General features: G+C 35.2%; 1 protein-coding gene across 7 annotated transcripts in view; it reads left to right on the top strand.

Annotated features, from left to right (window-relative positions):
- LOC105477324 (solute carrier family 4 member 4) overlaps window positions 1-18,053 on the top strand; it is a 504,202-nt gene that overhangs the window by 478,567 nt on the left and 7,582 nt on the right. For 4 of the 7 annotated variants that reach the window (XM_011733788.3, XM_011733790.3, XM_011733785.2 and 1 more), the window contains 3 exons: window positions 4,537-4,605; window positions 7,099-7,272; window positions 9,503-9,664. In XM_011733788.3, the coding sequence (XP_011732090.1) occupies window positions 4,537-4,605; window positions 7,099-7,272; window positions 9,503-9,664 (405 nt within the window). Of the gene's footprint in view, window positions 1-4,536; window positions 4,606-7,098; window positions 7,273-9,502; window positions 9,665-17,247; window positions 17,345-18,053 lie in introns of all 7 variants that reach the window. The other 3 variants (XM_011733791.3, XM_011733787.2, XM_011733786.3) reach the window with 1 other exon arrangement.

Below are 18,053 nucleotides of genomic sequence, written 5' to 3' on the forward strand. Positions count from 1 at the left end.
TTGAAAGGGCAGATCAAATGAATGGGAAAAGAGAAATGTGTTACTTTTACTTTTTAAAATGAAATGGCTCAACACCATTTCTGCAAACTCCATACCTCCCTCACAAGTTTGATGGTCTCAGATGATCCTAGTAATTTTCTTTCATGCATTAAGCAGTGTAGCAAGTTGTTTCCCCTGCCTGTTTATGCAAGCTTACTTTGAACATGAAGTTTTTCATTTTTTATTTTGATCTCTTTGCCGAGCTCTTTTATGGAGAAGAATGTAAGGAATTACAATTTTAGGTTCACGAGGATACCCCATTGACCCTAGCCAGCAACAGTCATACATGCCTCAAAGCACTGAATGTAACAGCTGATTTGGTACTGAACTGTTGGGAAGCAAGAATAACTGGCGTCCATAGCTGGTTAAACAGCTTAGTTCTGTGTTTCTGCAACAGAAATATTGCCTGGTAAGTGAATATTCTGTATGGGGAAACCAGAGGAGGCTAAAGAGCATCAAAAAGATGAAAGGCACTTCCTTGCACTTACTTTTCCCATTTTTCTGGCAAGTCTGAAGAAATAAGAATCAAGTGAAGTTCACTGCTACTTTTGTTGCCCTTGCTTGAAATAGTTTATTTCAAGTTAATTAGGAGTAGTCAAATTTATATTTAATATTTGTTTAGTGTTCTAAAATCAGGAGAGCATTTAATTTGTATTTGGAAAATGTTTGTTGAGCTTCTACAATATGCCACAATATGTCTGTTTGTTCAGTGCCAGGGAAATAAAGCAAAATGGTGGAGATGATGGTGATGGTGATGATGATGATGATGATAGTAGCTGCCATTTATTGAGCTTGGCATTTGATTAAGGGCTCAGCACAGATTTTTAAAATTTAGTCCTTCAATGAATGACACCTACAAAAAAATTGTCTCTATTTTACAGATAAGAAAATTTATTAATGACTTACCAGGTCACAAAGTTCATAAATAATAGAGTGAAAATGTGAATTCAGGCAGTTCTGACATGAAAGCCAATCTCATAACCCTCAGGGTTTACAACCATTTAAAAGAAAACATAGTACTTGCTCTCAAAGAACTCATTCACTTTCATTTTCCATGAGATGATCTTCTCCAGCTTCTTTGATCCAACTTCTAATCCTCTCATGTGCAGATAAATACAGCATTTTCACAAACTCCTCATCATACCTCATTCCAGTTTCTTCAGTAACTAGAAACCAGATTGCAAGTCAGTACTTCCTTATCAGCTTAGATTGTCAAGATTTAAGGGAATTAGGATATTATTTGAATAACATGTTTCTGAATATAGTTGTCATTGCTGAAAGGGCAATGTAATAGAACTTAAATAAAACCAGGGCTTTGAGTCTGACCTTTGCAACCATTTTTTTGGTCTTTACTCCTGCCATTTTCCACCCTGACCACTGAGGACCAAAGAGAGTTCTGCTGGGCAATTGCAGGCTTCTCAACTTGCCAGTCAGGTCCTCGTGACGATTATGACATTAATAACCCCTTTATCATTTATCATCTATTCAGAACCAGGCCCTGGACTACATATTTTATGTGATATAGTCTTTATCATACCCTCTTTGAGTGAGAATACTGAGGATAAGAAAAGTTAATAATTTTCTTAATGTTACAGAAGTGGTAGGGCCAGAATTTGAAAGTAGGCCTGTCTGACTTGTGTGCCCATGCTCTTAATCAGGATCTCATTCTGGGTTGTACATTCACATGTGTGCGCACACACACACACGCGCGCGCGCACACACACACACACATGGTGACCATTACTCTGCTAGAAGATCTCACTGTCCTACCTAATTCTGGTTGCATAACTACTCTCTACCCTTATTTTAAAATTTACCCTTTCTCGTTGACTCTTCTGGGAATATTCAAATACTATCAGCACATCAAAGGGAGGTATAAGTGAGAAAGAGTAGAACTGTGTTCACCAGAATTTGAAAAATTTGGTGACATGGTCTGAATATGTTATCTGCTATTTTGATTTTATCTCAATTATTCCATCGGCTTGTAGGAGCAATACTTGATTTCATGTATGGTAATCTTATTTATAATTTACTTTTGTGCTTTCTGGGTATGATTGGTTATCTATAAAATTTCCTTTGCATAATTTTATCATTTGGCAATTCTTGATATGCCTGTAAGCCTGGTATGCTTTGTGCTGTTTATGTTTTAATTATTCCTGTCTTGCTTTGTAAAAATATCTACCTATTATTATTATGTAAATTATACTGGTTTAACTTAAGATGGAGTTCCATCTTCTTAAAATGCATCTTCTCTTTCCTCCTTTGAGAAATTTCTATTACAAGAAATGATTATTTTGTGATGAATTTTTAAAAACTGACCTCCTGTGACTCATGAACTAAATCCAATAAAAAGTATCCTCTAACCCAATAATTCTGTCAAGTTTCATCAAAGTTCCCATACTGGAAGATTTTTAATGAGGTGTTGCATTATCATAAGGAAAATGGCAAATTTCAAAAGATATATTTTTATGACTTTGAAATTGGCCCAAAATCAACTTAATAGCCTTCTTTATATGTATTATTTCCTTTTCGACAAAGAATAACTGTTTAAAAAACATCTTCATATCTAAAGCTATTTTTCTACCCACAACCCATGCCATTCTGTGTTACTGACACCTTCTGATTTTATTTTGTTGTAGATTTGATGATATCTGTAATCATAAATTCACAGAGAATGGACCTAAGCACCAAGGCAAAAGTGTCCTTCACTTTGACATTAGAACCACATTAGAAAAAACATTTAGCTAAGCCTAGCTGAGGGGTGGGGATGAGGCCAGGGATGGTCCCTTTGTGGTAGCTTTCTTTCAAGCTAGACACATGCTTTACCCAGATTAAAAAGTAACTACTGCAGGAATTCTAACTAGTTTTCTATGGTTGAACTATACTTCTCTTTTCCCTTCTTACTTTTCTTTCCTTCCAGCGGCCCCACCCCCACTACCCACCAAATTACAAATGAAAGGACAAGAAAAATGGAAGATGTTTAAAAAATGAATCAAAGCTATGAAATGATCCTTCTCTTAGTTTTATTTTTTTACTTTATGGTACATTTATACACAAGAATCACAAGGAATAGAAACATGCACATTGCAAAAGAAATGGAGGCATGTGTCAGAAATAAAAGTGGCTTGAGTGTGATGTGTTCACCTCTTTGTGGCGACTGTTAGGTATTACAGCTTCCCCAGCAGGAACATCATCCCTCCTACCCCCATCAATGTTCTATGTCACTTTGATTTTTTTCTGACATCAAGAGCAAAATTAGCTACATTAGAATTGTTAGTCTTTTTTTGAAGAAGCATTTTATTTTATATGTGTGTGTGTGTGTGTGTGTGTGTATATATATATATTTATTTCACATAAATTTAAGCATCCCTATGGCTAACCAACAAAAATTGGAAATATTTGTTACACATTTTAGAATTTACTCATTCTCGAATAGTGGCCGAAGAGTCTCAGATACGGAACTACTTTAGACAATCACAAGGAGAGGCTGATAGAAATTGTGCTTAGTACGTGCAGTATTTTTAAAATTACTCTAAAGCCATACTATGTTTTCTGGTTACAACAGCCTCCTTTATGTGGATTTGGTAAGATTGGCCTTAATTGACTTGCGGTTTTAGTATTTTAGCTTTGAAAAATCCTGAAATTACTTGAACTTCTTTTCAAATTCTAAGGTTGGGAACCTTTTGTTTTTCAAACAGGAGACTTCCCAGAAACAGAATCATCCTTGATTTGCTTAGTTTCCTCAGTACTAGGGACATTTCAAAGGTCTAGGAATAGGTACAGTTTACAGTCATCACTTCGTGTTAAAACACTTTGTATTAATATAAAATATTTTTGCTAGTTAATGCATGAAAAGGTATTAATTCAGTTTTAAAAGATGTGTATTAATCCATGTGTGTAATTAATTGCTTCCAGGTGCTCCAGGGTCCTTTCAAGCAGTGCTGTTTTTAGTTAGTTCTCATAATATTCGCAGGAAGTGAGGGGACAGTCTTTTGATGTTTATTTTATTGAAAGAGGCATATATATACCAAGCTGATAGATGATATGGCAAAAATTATTAAGGACAAAAATCAACAAACTATATTGAAAGGAACTTGGTCTCAAGAATGAGGCAACCATCTCTTAATACCTCTATTTCTGTCTACCTCACAGTCCATATAAGCTCCTGGTTTACATAGTCATTCCTTTTCAGGGTAAAGGGAAACAGAACTTTTCCTCCATTAATTAAAAAAAGTTACTAGTAAGGTCATGCATGCTCACTAAAAAAACAAGCATCCAATGAAAATTGAAAGTCCTTTTTACCCTTCTTCATTTATTTCTCTTACAAAGAGTTTAGAAGTTCATCAATTGACTAGTAAAGCATACTAGTTAGAGGTCACTATGTTATTCTATCCTATATTTTAGTTTTAGATTTAGTCTTCATTTAAATGATTCCTCTTCATTCCTCTTTTTTCTTATTATCGTTTTTAACTTTTATCCAATTTTTTTTCTTTCTAGTTTATACCCATGCCTGTACTCTATGGTGTGTTCCTGTATATGGGAGTAGCATCCCTTAATGGTGTGCAGGTAAGTTTTTGAACAGCAATGTAAGTACAGTAGTGTTTTTCTAGTAATAAGAATAGTCCAGTAACAGATCTTTGAAGAAAAGTGCTAATCCTTATTAACTGCTGAGTTTGTAAAATGCATTTATTTTCTACTTCACCATTCACCTGCTTTTCATTTCTGGTTTAATCAACAAGTTAGCCAGTATTAGCAAATGTTACCATACATACCCATTGTTGAAATAGGCTGTTAAAAGTCATTTAACCAAGAAAGCGAGAGGCTATAATCTTTCTTTTCCTCCCCCTTACCCATCTTTATCTCCTGTTTACTGTCTCAGGAAGGATACCTAACCCTTTCTGTGTGTCTTCAAGATAGTATTTATCCATTTGCCTTAACTGTATTCTAAGAACAGGGTATTGATTTGCTTTTCACATGGCTGTGATCAATAATCAAAAGGTTTTTACCAACCAAAGAATAAAGTTAGTGTGGTTGATGTATTGCTTTTGTTGAAAACTTTAGCTATTCGTAACTTTGGGAAAACTGACACACTTTTAATAAAATCATTATCAGCTGGGCACGGTGGTGCACACTTTTAGTCTCAGCTAGTTGGGAGGCTGGGGTGAAAGGTTCACTTGAACCTGAGTTTTAGTCCAGCCTCAACAACATAGTGAGAACCTGTCTCTTTAAAAAAAAAAAAAAAATCATTAGGGAAAACTTTGTAAGGGACTTTGTCTTTCAGTTGGGTTTTAATTTAATTGGCACCAGGAAACTGGAAGTACTTATGCTGTTTTCTGGCACCTTGTTAACTGTAGCTTTATTTAGCACTTAGTAACATTTTAATGGGAAGAGACTGCGTGTCCTGTGAACATCCTAAGAATTTATTTGAACCCCTTCAAAATAGTCTTTGCTTTTGCTTATCAAGTTCAGATTAATTTGGTTTTAAAGTCAGATAGAACTGGGCAAGCGGCCAGACCATCAAAGAGAGAAAAGGCTACTTTACTTTTCTCTGTTTAGGTCTGCTGAGTAGAGTTCATCATCTTTTGGATATTTGTTACAAATACAAGGTGGTTCTTCATAGACTGGACTAGATGAATGTGAGTTTATTTGTGCTCATGAGACTTTTGAGAAGTATAAATTTGTAAAAATATCTTATTTTTTACCTGCCATTGTAAATATTCTTTATTTTCCAAAATGGAAAAATATGAAACAGAAATGGCCCGCAGACGAATAGTTCTTATTTTTGTTTGTCCTTGATGACCCGGTCTAGATCAGAAGTTTAATTCTATGTGTTTTAGGGGCTTTATTGTTTGAAACTCAGTGCACGTTTATTTAATTAAAAAGAAGAAAAAATCAACCACATGGTAATGATGGGGAGAAACAGCCAGGGTCTAGCTAGTAGGTTTCTTAAATTCTGCAATGCTGTTGCCTCTAATGGCTTTTCTTTTTCTTTCTCGATTCTCCCTTGTTTAGACCTTTTTGGTGAGATTTGATTTAGCAACTTTTGTAATTTGTGAAGAAATTTTGTAACCCAAACTTTATAAATGAGAAGGTCCCCACCAGTCAAAAATAATTCTAGAGGGAAAAAGAAAACCCTTTAAGTAAGAAATCACTAGAGAAGATTGCGATGGTCTAATCTACTTTTGCACTTCTTTCCCTCCAGAAAGAAAATAGAGATATTATTTCAGAGTTCATATTGCATGATTATTCAATTCAATAGCTATTTACTGAGCATCTTTCATTGAAATATCCTGTGATAGGTTCTTGAATATCTTCCCGTTTGTCACTGGCAAGGTCAATTCGGCAGTTATTCTTTGAAGCACAGCCCCTGGCACACAGATGCTCAGTAGTTATTTCAATAGCTGTTTATACATGACCATACGATAGCCTCTCTTAGGTTCAGATGTTGACCCTGAAACTCACTGTAGTATTCAGATAGCTTTTCTCTGAAAAGAAATGGTGATAGATTGCTGAGTGTATTAGTCAAAGTATGCTGCTCAGATAAATAATATGGAATTTATGAAAACATAATGTATTCCCATTTTTAAGTTGAATACTTCCTTTATATCCTTAAAACATTCCTGAAATGTGTTAATATGTGATGCATAGTATTATCTCCTCTTTTTTGAGATAAGACAACTGAGGCAGAGTAAGATACATGAGTTAGATGGCTTCCTTCAGCATATTATTACTAAAATAGGCAAAAGATCCTCTTTCCTGAGACTCAGAGAGTAAAAATAGAAATTAGGAGATGAGCTCCTAGAATTTATGTTTTGCTTTGTGACTTTATTATTTAGTGGCCACTTTTTCTTACACATCTACATAACATTCCCACAATATAATGACAAAGATTTGAAGACTTGTGCTTTAGTGTGCTTGACTAAATTTCTGCATTCCTTTGTCCTCTGAAAAGGACGTTGCTTGCCTAAATTATAGAATATAAATCAGTAATGATTAGTTAGGCATAGTGGCAATGTAATGCAGTAATACATTTGGACTCCCTTCCTCTTTCCTCCCCAGTTCATGGATCGTCTGAAGCTGCTTCTGATGCCTCTGAAGCATCAGCCTGACTTTATCTACCTGCGTCATGTTCCCCTGCGCAGAGTCCACCTGTTCACTTTCCTGCAGGTGTTGTGTCTGGCCCTGCTTTGGATCCTCAAGTCAACGGTGGCTGCTATCATTTTTCCAGTAATGGTAGGGATTCCTTTAATTGAATGTACCTGTGAGATTATATGGGTATCATGTGGTTATTGTTATATGGAAGACTCACATGTCTTTTATGTATTGTTCCAAATTTTTCCAGCTTTGACCTCATCACTTTGATCAGTTGTAATTTACATTTCCCATGTTTATGGTTGTCTAGGATGGACCTTAGAATCAGGCTCACCTGAGTTCATATACTGGCCCTGGTTCATGCTCATCAGTAAACTTCTTTGAACTACTATTACTTCATCAGTAAAATGGGGGTTGCGTTGTTGTTTTTCTGAGCATCAAAAATGACTATCAAACATGTAGCACAATGCCTGACACATAGTAAACACCAGTGCATGTTAATTACTTTTTAAATGTTGTACAATAGAATTAATCTAAGTAAGAGTGTAGGACATTTCAGTTCAAGTAATGACGAAGTGCTTGGCAACTTGTGAGAACTCATCCAGTACATTAGAAGAAATGGAGTGAGAAGTTCACTTTTTACATTTCTTGTGGTTTGCATAATGCTAAGTTTAAAGATAAGGTGGGACTCTCTATCCTTGTCATAATATGATGAGAAACAAGGTAAAGCAACTAATGTTTCACTCTGAGTCACAAGTGAAAGAAGAGAAAAAGAAGTTTTGTATTTGGCTTCATTATTGAATTTTATACTTTACCATAACTCTTTACTTCTTACAAGAAAATGCATTTATGTACACTTAAAACAAGTTACAAAGGGAGCCTCGAGTCTGTTTTATCTCCCCCGCAGGTTTGAAAACAGAATTTTCCTACACTTACCACATTTTATTTTTATAAAAATCCTCTTACTCTTAGCCAAGATTATTATTTTATTTTTTGTATTTGTTTGAAATTTTTTTTCTCCCAACGATGCAAGAAAAAATGGATGTTAAATACTAGTCATATTTGTTAGGTCAGATTTTTTTTTCTTAATGGTACCTTATGTCTTTCTTTCCTTTTTTTTTTAAAAGAAAAAAACTATATTAACTTACTGAAAAGCACACTGAGTATGAGAAACACTCAGATTTACCTATCAGTGTTATCTGCCTACCTACAAATTTTGCTGAAACCAAGAAAATTGAAGCTAGAGCAGGGTACATTTGAATGATATCCAATAAATCACTTTTTCCTTGTGCTAAATAATAACTTTAAAATGCTTTACTTTTCTAAAGTGTTTTTGTCTTTTCAGAACTTGTATTTGGTCACAAAATAATTCTGTAATAGAAGTTAGGACAGACATTATTTATTTCTCTAGGCGATGAGGAAACTGTCATATCGAGAGCATGATGCTGATAAAGACAACTGCTTAGTTTGAAGCAAGTCAGGATGCCTATAACTTGCTGCATATTAATTTTAATGTAGAATAAAGATATCTTAATTCTACCTTCAGAAGTATCTTAATATACCTTCAGAAGTTATTCTTCAAGAGCAATTCATAGAACCAGAAATACACAGGTCAAGAATATTTGTTTTGGAAGCAGACAACTGGGGCCTTTTGTATTATTCAATTATCTGGATTCATCTCCCTCACAGACATTAAGGATCTTGGACAACAAACTTAATGTCTCTAACCTTCAGTTTCCTCAGCTGTATGACAGAAATAATAATACCTACTTTTGGGGTTTGTTTTGAAGAATAAATGAGATAATATTGCCTAAGAGTTTAATATAGTGTCTGGGATATGTTAAGTATTCGGTTAATGGTGATGATTGAAGTAGCCCAGTGAATGAAATGGTCTATGCATATTCAAATACTACCTCATTGTGAATACTTGGAAGATGTCTCAGTATTCTGTGTGTCGTACAGATTTTCTTGATTGCTAAAAACCTTTATAACGTTTTAATTTTTAATACTTAGAAATCATATGTCAGCTATTTTGTGACTTTAAACTTTTAATTATTTAAAATCTCACATGGAAGGAAATGGTTTTGAAAAACAATCCTTTCACATTAAAATTCTAATTGAATGTGATCATGCATTTCAGTGAACAAAACAAAGTGGGTTTCAACTAAGACTTTTATAAAACAACTTTTCCCATATAGAAAATTATGAGAGTTCACTTGGTATAAGTCCATACCGTCAAGATCAGGTCTGTCATACTCTATCCAGCCTTACACAAAGTAGGTTTCTGTGGACTTTGATAGGAGAGTATCTGTGCTTGCTGTGACTTCATCTGACATGGTTTCTTCCATACTTTTAATATTTGCTCTTTCAGATCTTGGCACTTGTAGCTGTCAGAAAAGGCATGGACTACCTCTTCTCCCAGCACGACCTCAGCTTCCTCGATGATGTCATTCCAGAAAAGGACAAGAAAAAGAAAGAGGATGAGAAGAAAAAGAAAAAGAAGAAGGGAAGTCTGGACAGTGACAATGATGATGTAAGGAACTTTCCAAATTCCAAAGGAAAACTAGTTAAAGAAACAAATGTGAAAATTGTGCCTTTTTATACCTGATGTGAAATGGAGGGCTGAGTTCTAAGAATGTTTATCTGGACATGTGGTATATTACTCATTTCACATCCCTTTGCCCTTTATATTCTCTCTTTGGTTTTTTATATTTTCTGAAGTCTTTCTGTAACCATTAATACCCTAATAATGACATAATGACTAATAATAACTTCTAAAAAATTTTAAAACCCACCACATTAAAAAAGTTCTGATCTCATAAAGGAAGTTTGCTTAGTAATGCTATAAAATGTATTTGGTTTCTATTAATAATTCAGGGCTTATATTTGAGATAATAACTCAATTTTATGTAATTTTAAGCCTAATGTGGATAGATGTTGATGATCTCACTTTGTATAATCTATGAATCTATTTGAGTAGGCTTTCCACCAAAGTTCTATGCTGTTATATTAATCATAGCATTATATTTATACTAATATGATTTAGCATTATTTTTCTGTAGCTCTTCAATAAAAAGAAAAGGGAATTGGAGTTTGGGGTCTTTTTACATAATTGTAGTGGTTAGTGTCATAGTCTAGAGGGTCCTCCTCCAATTAGGTGATTAAGTTGAGAAGTAAAATTTTGCCCAATTTTTTCTTTAGGAAACCAGCTCACAGAAATACAGATTCTCCAGTAGGGGTCTGTAATCAGTGCTAGGAGAAAAACTGGGATTTGTTTACTTTAACACAGGCACACACCTTATTCCAGTAGCCTTTTGAAAAGATTGCCAAAGTGTTTTCCATTTGAAAATTTGCTCTGGATTTTACACAGTGCAGTATCACAAACGATTTTTTGTGCATCATTACCCATTCTAAAGTAGGAATATTGTTAATTGTTAGTTTCTACTTACTACTTGATAACTTTGATTGATCATTGCATACCTTATCCTTAATTGTCTCAATAGCTTGTTATCACAGTATTTATTTTTGTTCCCATTTTACAGATGAGGAAATTTAGACTGAGAAATGTTAAATATTTTGTAAAAATTTTAAAGCTTTATTGAGGTATGATTGACAAATAAAATTGTAAATATGTAAGGTGAGGCTTTGACATGTATATTTAAGTCATTTTTCTAATTGTACACAGCCATAATGGCAAAGCCAAAATTCAAATCCAGGCCTCTCTGGTTATTTCCAACTGGTCAGGCTGTCTGATTGTATTCTTTTTGTAGAACTTGGAAATAGTACAGTGAAAGAAGGCAAGAGACAGAATTGGATTTCACATAAATTGATTCAATAAGAAAAAGACTTAATGCATGAGGCACATTTAGCTAAAGAGAAAAAGAGGTGAAAAGAGCTTTATGACTGTCATCGTCCATCTACAATGAGAACAGGTGTATAGATTTTGTTTCCAGTGATGACAGAAAAAGAATGTGTTTAAACTACAGCAGGGATTAAGATGGAATAGTCCAAAGAATGATGTGTTTACACATTTAATAGAAATTAAAATTTGAAATGAATTTCTGGACCACTGAAGACCAAAAAAAAAAAAAAAAAAAAAAAAAAAGACTGCCTGAAATATTGAAATAATTAAAGCAGTATTTTGTCCAAAATAAATATGTCAACTTATGTACATGGACATCACATTTAAAGTTCATTACACATTATGAACGTATGAAGTGAGGGATTATGGAATCCCCCTCTCTAATGATTTTTAAGAAAAAATAGTAAAATATCAACTTTGGAGAATGTTTTAAATGTACTGCTCTCTAGTGACAAAAGTTGGATCAAAAGAACTCCTTAGAAGTTCTTCCAATTCTTAGATATGATTTCCAACAAATCCTATTTCATTTAAAGTGTTTTTTTTCTATTGATATTTACCACTTCCGACAGATTTCTTGAAGCCAAAGTGTCATACTTGGTTTTTTTCCTCTTCCTCTTCATCCTACCCATTCCAAAACAAACAAACAAACATATACATTTGTTCCTAGGCAGTGAATCCAGCTAGGCAATTTGGAGTACATCTGTGCAGTACGTTTTGTGTGTTGAACCCATTATTTAGGGGCTCCACTTAGGAATGTGGTTCTCCTAAGTTTACTTCTTAGTCAAAGGGTTTGGGGCCCATGGATATAGGGAGTCACGTGGGGACATGGGAGTTATAGCTATAATATAATATTTATGAGCACAAATAGTAAAAATTATGGCTTACCAACATTTTGAGCCACTCACAGTCATTTTTTAATCTGCCTGGTAGGCTGTGATTAAGGGTTGGCTGCCAGCTCATCCATCTATAAGTGCTATTATTTTGGAAAATGTTTGAAATACTGTAATGACTTACTGTTTTTGACATTCTCATAAAGGTAAGTGTATGTGGCATCTTTTTCATTATTATTATACTTTAAGTTCTGGGATACATGTGCAGATCGTGCAGGTTTGTTACATAGGTATACACGTGTCATGATGGTTTGCTGTACATATCAACCTGTCATCTACATTAGGTATTTCTCCTACTGGTATCCCTCCCGTAGTGCCCTACCCCCGGGCAGGCCCCAGTGTGTGATGTTCCCCTGCCTGTGTCCATGTGTTCTAATTGTTCAACTCCCACTTATGAGTGAAAACATGTGGTGTTTGGTTTTCTGTTCCTGTGTTAGTTTGCTGAGAATGATTGTTTCCAGCTTCATCCATGTCCCTGCAAAGGACATGAACTCATCCTTTTTTATGGCTGCATAGTATTCCATGGTGTATATGTGCCACATTTTCTTTATCCAGTCTATCATGGATGGGCATATGGGTTGGTTCCAAGTCTTTGCTATTGTGAGCAGTGCTGTAATAAACATGCATGTGCATGTGTCTTTATAGTAGAATGATTTATAATCCTTTGGGTATATGGGTATATACCCAGTAATAGGGTTGCTGGGTCAAATGCTATTGCGGTCTTTGAGGAATCACCACACTGTCTTTCACGATGGTTGAAATAATTTAGACTCTCACCAACAGTGTAAAAGCATTCCTATTTCTCCAAATCCTCTCCAGCATCTCTTATTTCCTCACTTTTTAATGATTGCCATTCTAACTGGCATGAGATGGTATCTCATTGTGATTTTGATTTGCATTTGTCTGATGACCAGCAATGATGACCTTTTTTTCATATGTTTGTGGGCTGCATAAATGTCTTCCTTTGAGAAGTATCTGTTCATATCCTTTGCCCACTTTTTGATAGGGTTGTTTTTTCTTGTAAATTTGTTTAAGTTCCTTGTAGATTCTGGATATTAGCCCTTTGTCAGATGGATAGATTGCAAAAATTTTCTCCCATTCTGTAGGTTGCCTATTCATTCTGATGATAATTTATTTTGCTGTGCAGATGCTCTGTAGTTTAATTAGATGCCATTTGTCAATTTTGACTTTTGTTGCCATTGCTTTTGCTGTTTTAATCATGAAGTCCTTGCCCATGCCTATGTCCTGAATAGTATTGCCTAGGTTTTCTTCTAGGGTTTTATATTTTTACATCTTATATTTAAGGCTTTAATCCATCTTGATTTGATTTTTGTATAACATGTAAGGAAGGGGTCCAGTTTCAATTTTCTGCATATGGCTAACCAGTTTTCCCAACACCATTTATTAAATAGGGACTCCTTTCCTCACTGCCTGTATTTGTCAGGTTTGTCAAAAATCAGATGGTTGTAGATGTGTGGCATTATTTTTGAGGCCTCCATTCTGTTCCATTGGTCCATATATCTGTTTTGGTACTGGTACCATGCTGTTTTGGTTATTGTAGCCTTGTGGCATACTTTGAAGTCAGGTAGTGTGAAGCCTCCAGCTTTGTTCTTTTTGCTTAGGATTGTCTTGGCTATATGGGCTCTTTTTTGGTTTCATGTGAAATTTAAAGTAGTTTTTTCTGATTTTGTGAAGAAAGTCAGTGGCAGCTTGATGAGGATAGCATTGATTCCATAAATTACTTTGGGCAGTACAGCCATTTTCATGATATTGACTCTTGTATCCATGAACATGGAATGTTTTTCCATTTGTTTGTGTCCTCTTTTATTTCCTTGAGCAGTAGTTTGTTGTTCTCCTTGAAGAGGTCCTCCACATCCCTTGTCAATTGTATTCCTAGGTATTTTGTTCTCTTTGTAGCAATTGTGAATGGGAGTTCATTCATGATTGGGCTCTCTGTCTATTATTGGTGTATAGGAATGCTTGTGATTTCTGCACATTGATTTTGTATTCTGAGACTTTGCTGAAGTTGCTTATCAGCTTAAGGAGATTTTGGGATGAGACAGTGGGGTTTTCTAAATACACAATCATGTCATTGGCAAACAGAGACAATTTGACTTCCCCTCTTCCTATTTGAATACCCTTTATTTCTTTCTCTTGCCTGATTGCCCTGGCCAGAAATTCCAATACTATGTTGAATAAGAGTGGTGAGAGAGAGCATCCTTGTCTTGTGCCAGTTTTCAAAGGGAATGCTTCCAGCTTTTGCCCATTCAGTATGATATTGGCTGTGGGTTTGTCATAAATAGCTCTTATTATTTTGAGATACATTCCATGAATACCTAGTTTATTTAGAGTGTTTAGCATGAAAGGCTGTTGAATTTTATTGAAGGCCTTTTCTGTATTTATTGAGATAATGATGTGTTTTTCGTCATTGGTTCTGTTTATGTGATGGACTATGTTCATTGATTTGCCTATGCTGAACCAGCCTTGCGTCCCAAGGATGAAGCCAACATGATCGTGGTAGATTAGTTTTTTAATATGCTTCTGTATTTTACCAGTATTTTACCAGTTTACCAGTATTTTCTTGAGGATTTTCACATCAATGTTCATCAGGAATACTGGCCTGTAATTTTGTTTTTTTGTTGTGTCTCTGCCAGGTTTTGGTATCAGGATAATGCTGGCCTCATAAAATGAGTTAGGGAGGAGTCCCTCTTTTTCTATTGTTTGGAATAATTTCAGAAGAAATGGTACCAGCTCCTCTTCATACTGCTGGTAGAATTCTTCTGTGAACCCATCTGGTCCTGGACGTTTTTTGGTTGGTAGACTATTAATTACTGCTTCCATTTCAGAACTTGTTGTTCTATTCAGGGATTCAACTTCTTCCAGAGTTGGTCTTGGGAGGGTGTAAGTATCCAGGAATTTATCCCTTTCTTCTAGATTTTCTAGTTTATTTGTGTAGAGGTGTTTATAGTACTCTCTGATGGTAGATTGTATTTCTGTGGGGTCAGTGGTTATATCCCCTTTATCATTTTTTATTGTGCCTATTTTTTGATTCTTCTCTCTTTTCTTCTTCATTATTCTGGCTAGTGGTCTATTTTGTTAATCTTTTCAAGAAACAGCTCCTGGATTCATTGATTTTTTGAAGGGTTTTTTGTGTCTCTATCTCCTTCAATTCTGCTCTGATCTTTGTTATTTTTTTTAATTTTTATTTATTTATTTTTTTTTTTTTGAGACAGAGTCTCGCTATGTCGCCCAGGGTGGAGTGCAGTGGCCGGATCTCAGCTCACTGCAAGCTCCGCCTCCCGGGTTTTTACGCCATTCTCCTGCCTCAGCCTCCCGAGTAGCCGGGACTACAGGCGCCCACCACCTCGCCTGGCTAGTTTTTTGTATTTTTTAGTAGAGACGGGGTTTCACCGTGTTAGCCAGGATGGTCTCGAACTCCTGACCTCGTGATCCGCCCATCTCGGCCTCCCAAAGTGCTGGGATTACAGGCTTGAGCCACCGCGCCTGGCCTGTTATTTCTTTTCTTCTGCTAGCTTTTGAATGTGTTTGCTCTTGCTTCTCTAGTTCTTTTAATTGTGATGTTAGACTGTCAATTTTTATATCTTTCCTGCTTTCTCCTGTGGGAATTTAGTGCTATAAATTTCCCTCTAAACACTGCTTTAGCTGTGTCCAGACTGTTTGTTATGATTTCCATTCTTTTGCATTTGCTCAGGAGTGTTTTACTTCCAATTATGTGGTCAATTTTAGAACAAGTGCGATGTGGTGCTGAGAAGAATGTATGTTCTGTTGATTTGGGGTGGAGAGTTCTGTAGATGTCTATTAGATCTGCTTGGTCCAGAGGTGAGTTCAAGTCCTGAATATCCTTGTTAATTTTCTGTCTCACTGATCTGTCTAATATTGACAGTGGGGTGTTAAAGTCTCCCACTATTATTTTGTGGGAGTCTCTTTGTAGGTCTCTAAGAACTTGCTTTATGAGTCTGGGTGCTCCTATGTTGGGTGCATATATGTTTGAGATAGTTAGCTCTTTTTGTTACATTGATCCCTTTATCATTATGCAATGCCCTTCTTGGTCTTTTTTGATGCTTTTTGGTATAAAGTCTGTTTTATCAGAGACTAGGATTGCAACCCCTGGTTTTTTTGTTTGTTTGTTTGTTTTGTTTTTGCTTTCCATTTGCTTGGTAAATATTCCTCCATCCCTTTATTTTGAGCCTATGTGTGTCTTTGAACATGCGGTGGGTCTCCTGAATATAGCACACGCATGGGTCTTAACTCTACTCAGTTTGCCAGTCTGTGTCTTTTAATTGGGGCATTTAGCCCATTTACATTTAAGGTTAATATTGTTTATGTGTGGCATGTTTTTTTTTTTCTTTTTTGCTTGTTGAATGCATTGTCTTAGTTCTCTAAAAGGATACTGTTGTGTATTAACCTCTTTAGAGTCACCATAAAGGAATTTTCCATGTAGGTAATAGACTTTATGTTAAGATTTTTTTAACATTAATCTCATTTTATTTTCAACTAAAAATCATCTTTTTGGTACTTTCAATTAAGAGATATATTGGGTCTTTCAGTCTCAACATAGACTCGGAATCAATATAATGCATTTAAAAGAAACAAAGTGGTAATCTCTGGGAAATCTATTATAATTTGGGCTAGGTGGCCTGTTCTTTAAGCAGTCCCATGATTAGCTGCCTGGTTTTGTCATTTCCATTATGATTCTCTGCTTATCTGACCATCGTAGACACCTTTTTGAACATTTTATTTTCTTATGTTTTGCTTACATTTTCAGATATCTTTGCCACAAGCTAATTGAAATGAACCTTTACCCATAAAATAATACTTAGCGTAAGAGAGGAAAGTTTATTTTCTAGTGTACATAGAAGGCTTCTTGATAGTGGATATATAAAAAGTCTGTCACTTGTTCTAGAAGGAAAGATGGGTCATGATTTTCCTAGAGACGGAATCAGCATAAACAAAACAAGAATTTCAAGACCGTATTATAACTTTGGAAGTTTCCTAGGTTTAATCTGTTTTTGCATTGAGATCATTTGCTTCACAGATACAACTCATAAACATTGCTGATTGGGAGTCTAAGTGATAGAAAGCTTTACAATTCAGTTGTAGTGGTCTCTATTTTGTGTAGTTGTAGCTTTAATGGACTCAATACCATTAACTCAGAAGAGTAGAAAACAAATGTGAGGGGGAAAGAAGGAATATAGTTAGAAGATAGCAAACTGGAAGTAATTATAGGGCTTTTCTCCTTAGTATTAAGTAAATGATTATATAAAACGGTTTGATCGACAGTAGCAGATAGGAAGGGCTGCATAATAAAAACATTCTAAAACCTGTTGTACATTTTTTTCACAGTCTGACTGCCCATACTCAGAAAAAGTTCCAAGTATTAAAATTCCAATGGACATCATGGAACAGCAACCTTTCCTAAGCGATAGCAAACCTTCTGACAGTGAGTAGAACTAACCTCTTGCATGCTTGCTTGAATATGATTTGCACTTACAGAGAAAAAACACTTTAGAATTGCCATCTGCATTAACTTGCCCTCGATTTTGTTTTTCCTTTTTCCTATGAGAAGATTTACACTTAATTATAATAAAACTTTATTTTTACCTACCCTAAGCTTCACTCTTGTTTTTATCCATAACCTTTTAAATTTTTATTTGGTAGTCTTTTCCCTCACCCAAATCATCCCCAGTTTTTCCAACTGCTAAATTAATAACCACATTTTTAATAGATTTTTCTTTTTTTTTTCCTGCTGGTATTTTGAATTGCAGCTTATAATACTACATCACTGTCACTGTTTGTCTTCCTTAGGTTTCAACTAGTGATCAAATCAGCTCAAAAGAGAAATTGCATCATTGGTCTCTCAGTGATCAATAAATCAATTGTTAATATTAAGAATCTGGAAAAATTTAATTTTGATTAAATTAGCAATCATGAAGTATTAGTACAACTTTCTAGATAGAATTTATATGCATTTGCTTTCTAATCTCTTCATTCTCCCTTTTGCTATTTCAAAATTATTGTTATAACTACACTGATCTTTCTAGGGTGACAGCCTGGTGGCTATGGTGCAATGGTTTGTGACATTTTTTTCTTCTGTAATTGAATTAACAGGCCACTTAGTAATGTCAGTGACTATTTCAGACTTTCCCAAT

Source organism: Macaca nemestrina, chromosome 3 (assembly GCF_043159975.1).
Source record: "Macaca nemestrina isolate mMacNem1 chromosome 3, mMacNem.hap1, whole genome shotgun sequence".
NCBI lineage: Eukaryota > Metazoa > Chordata > Mammalia > Primates > Cercopithecidae > Macaca > Macaca nemestrina.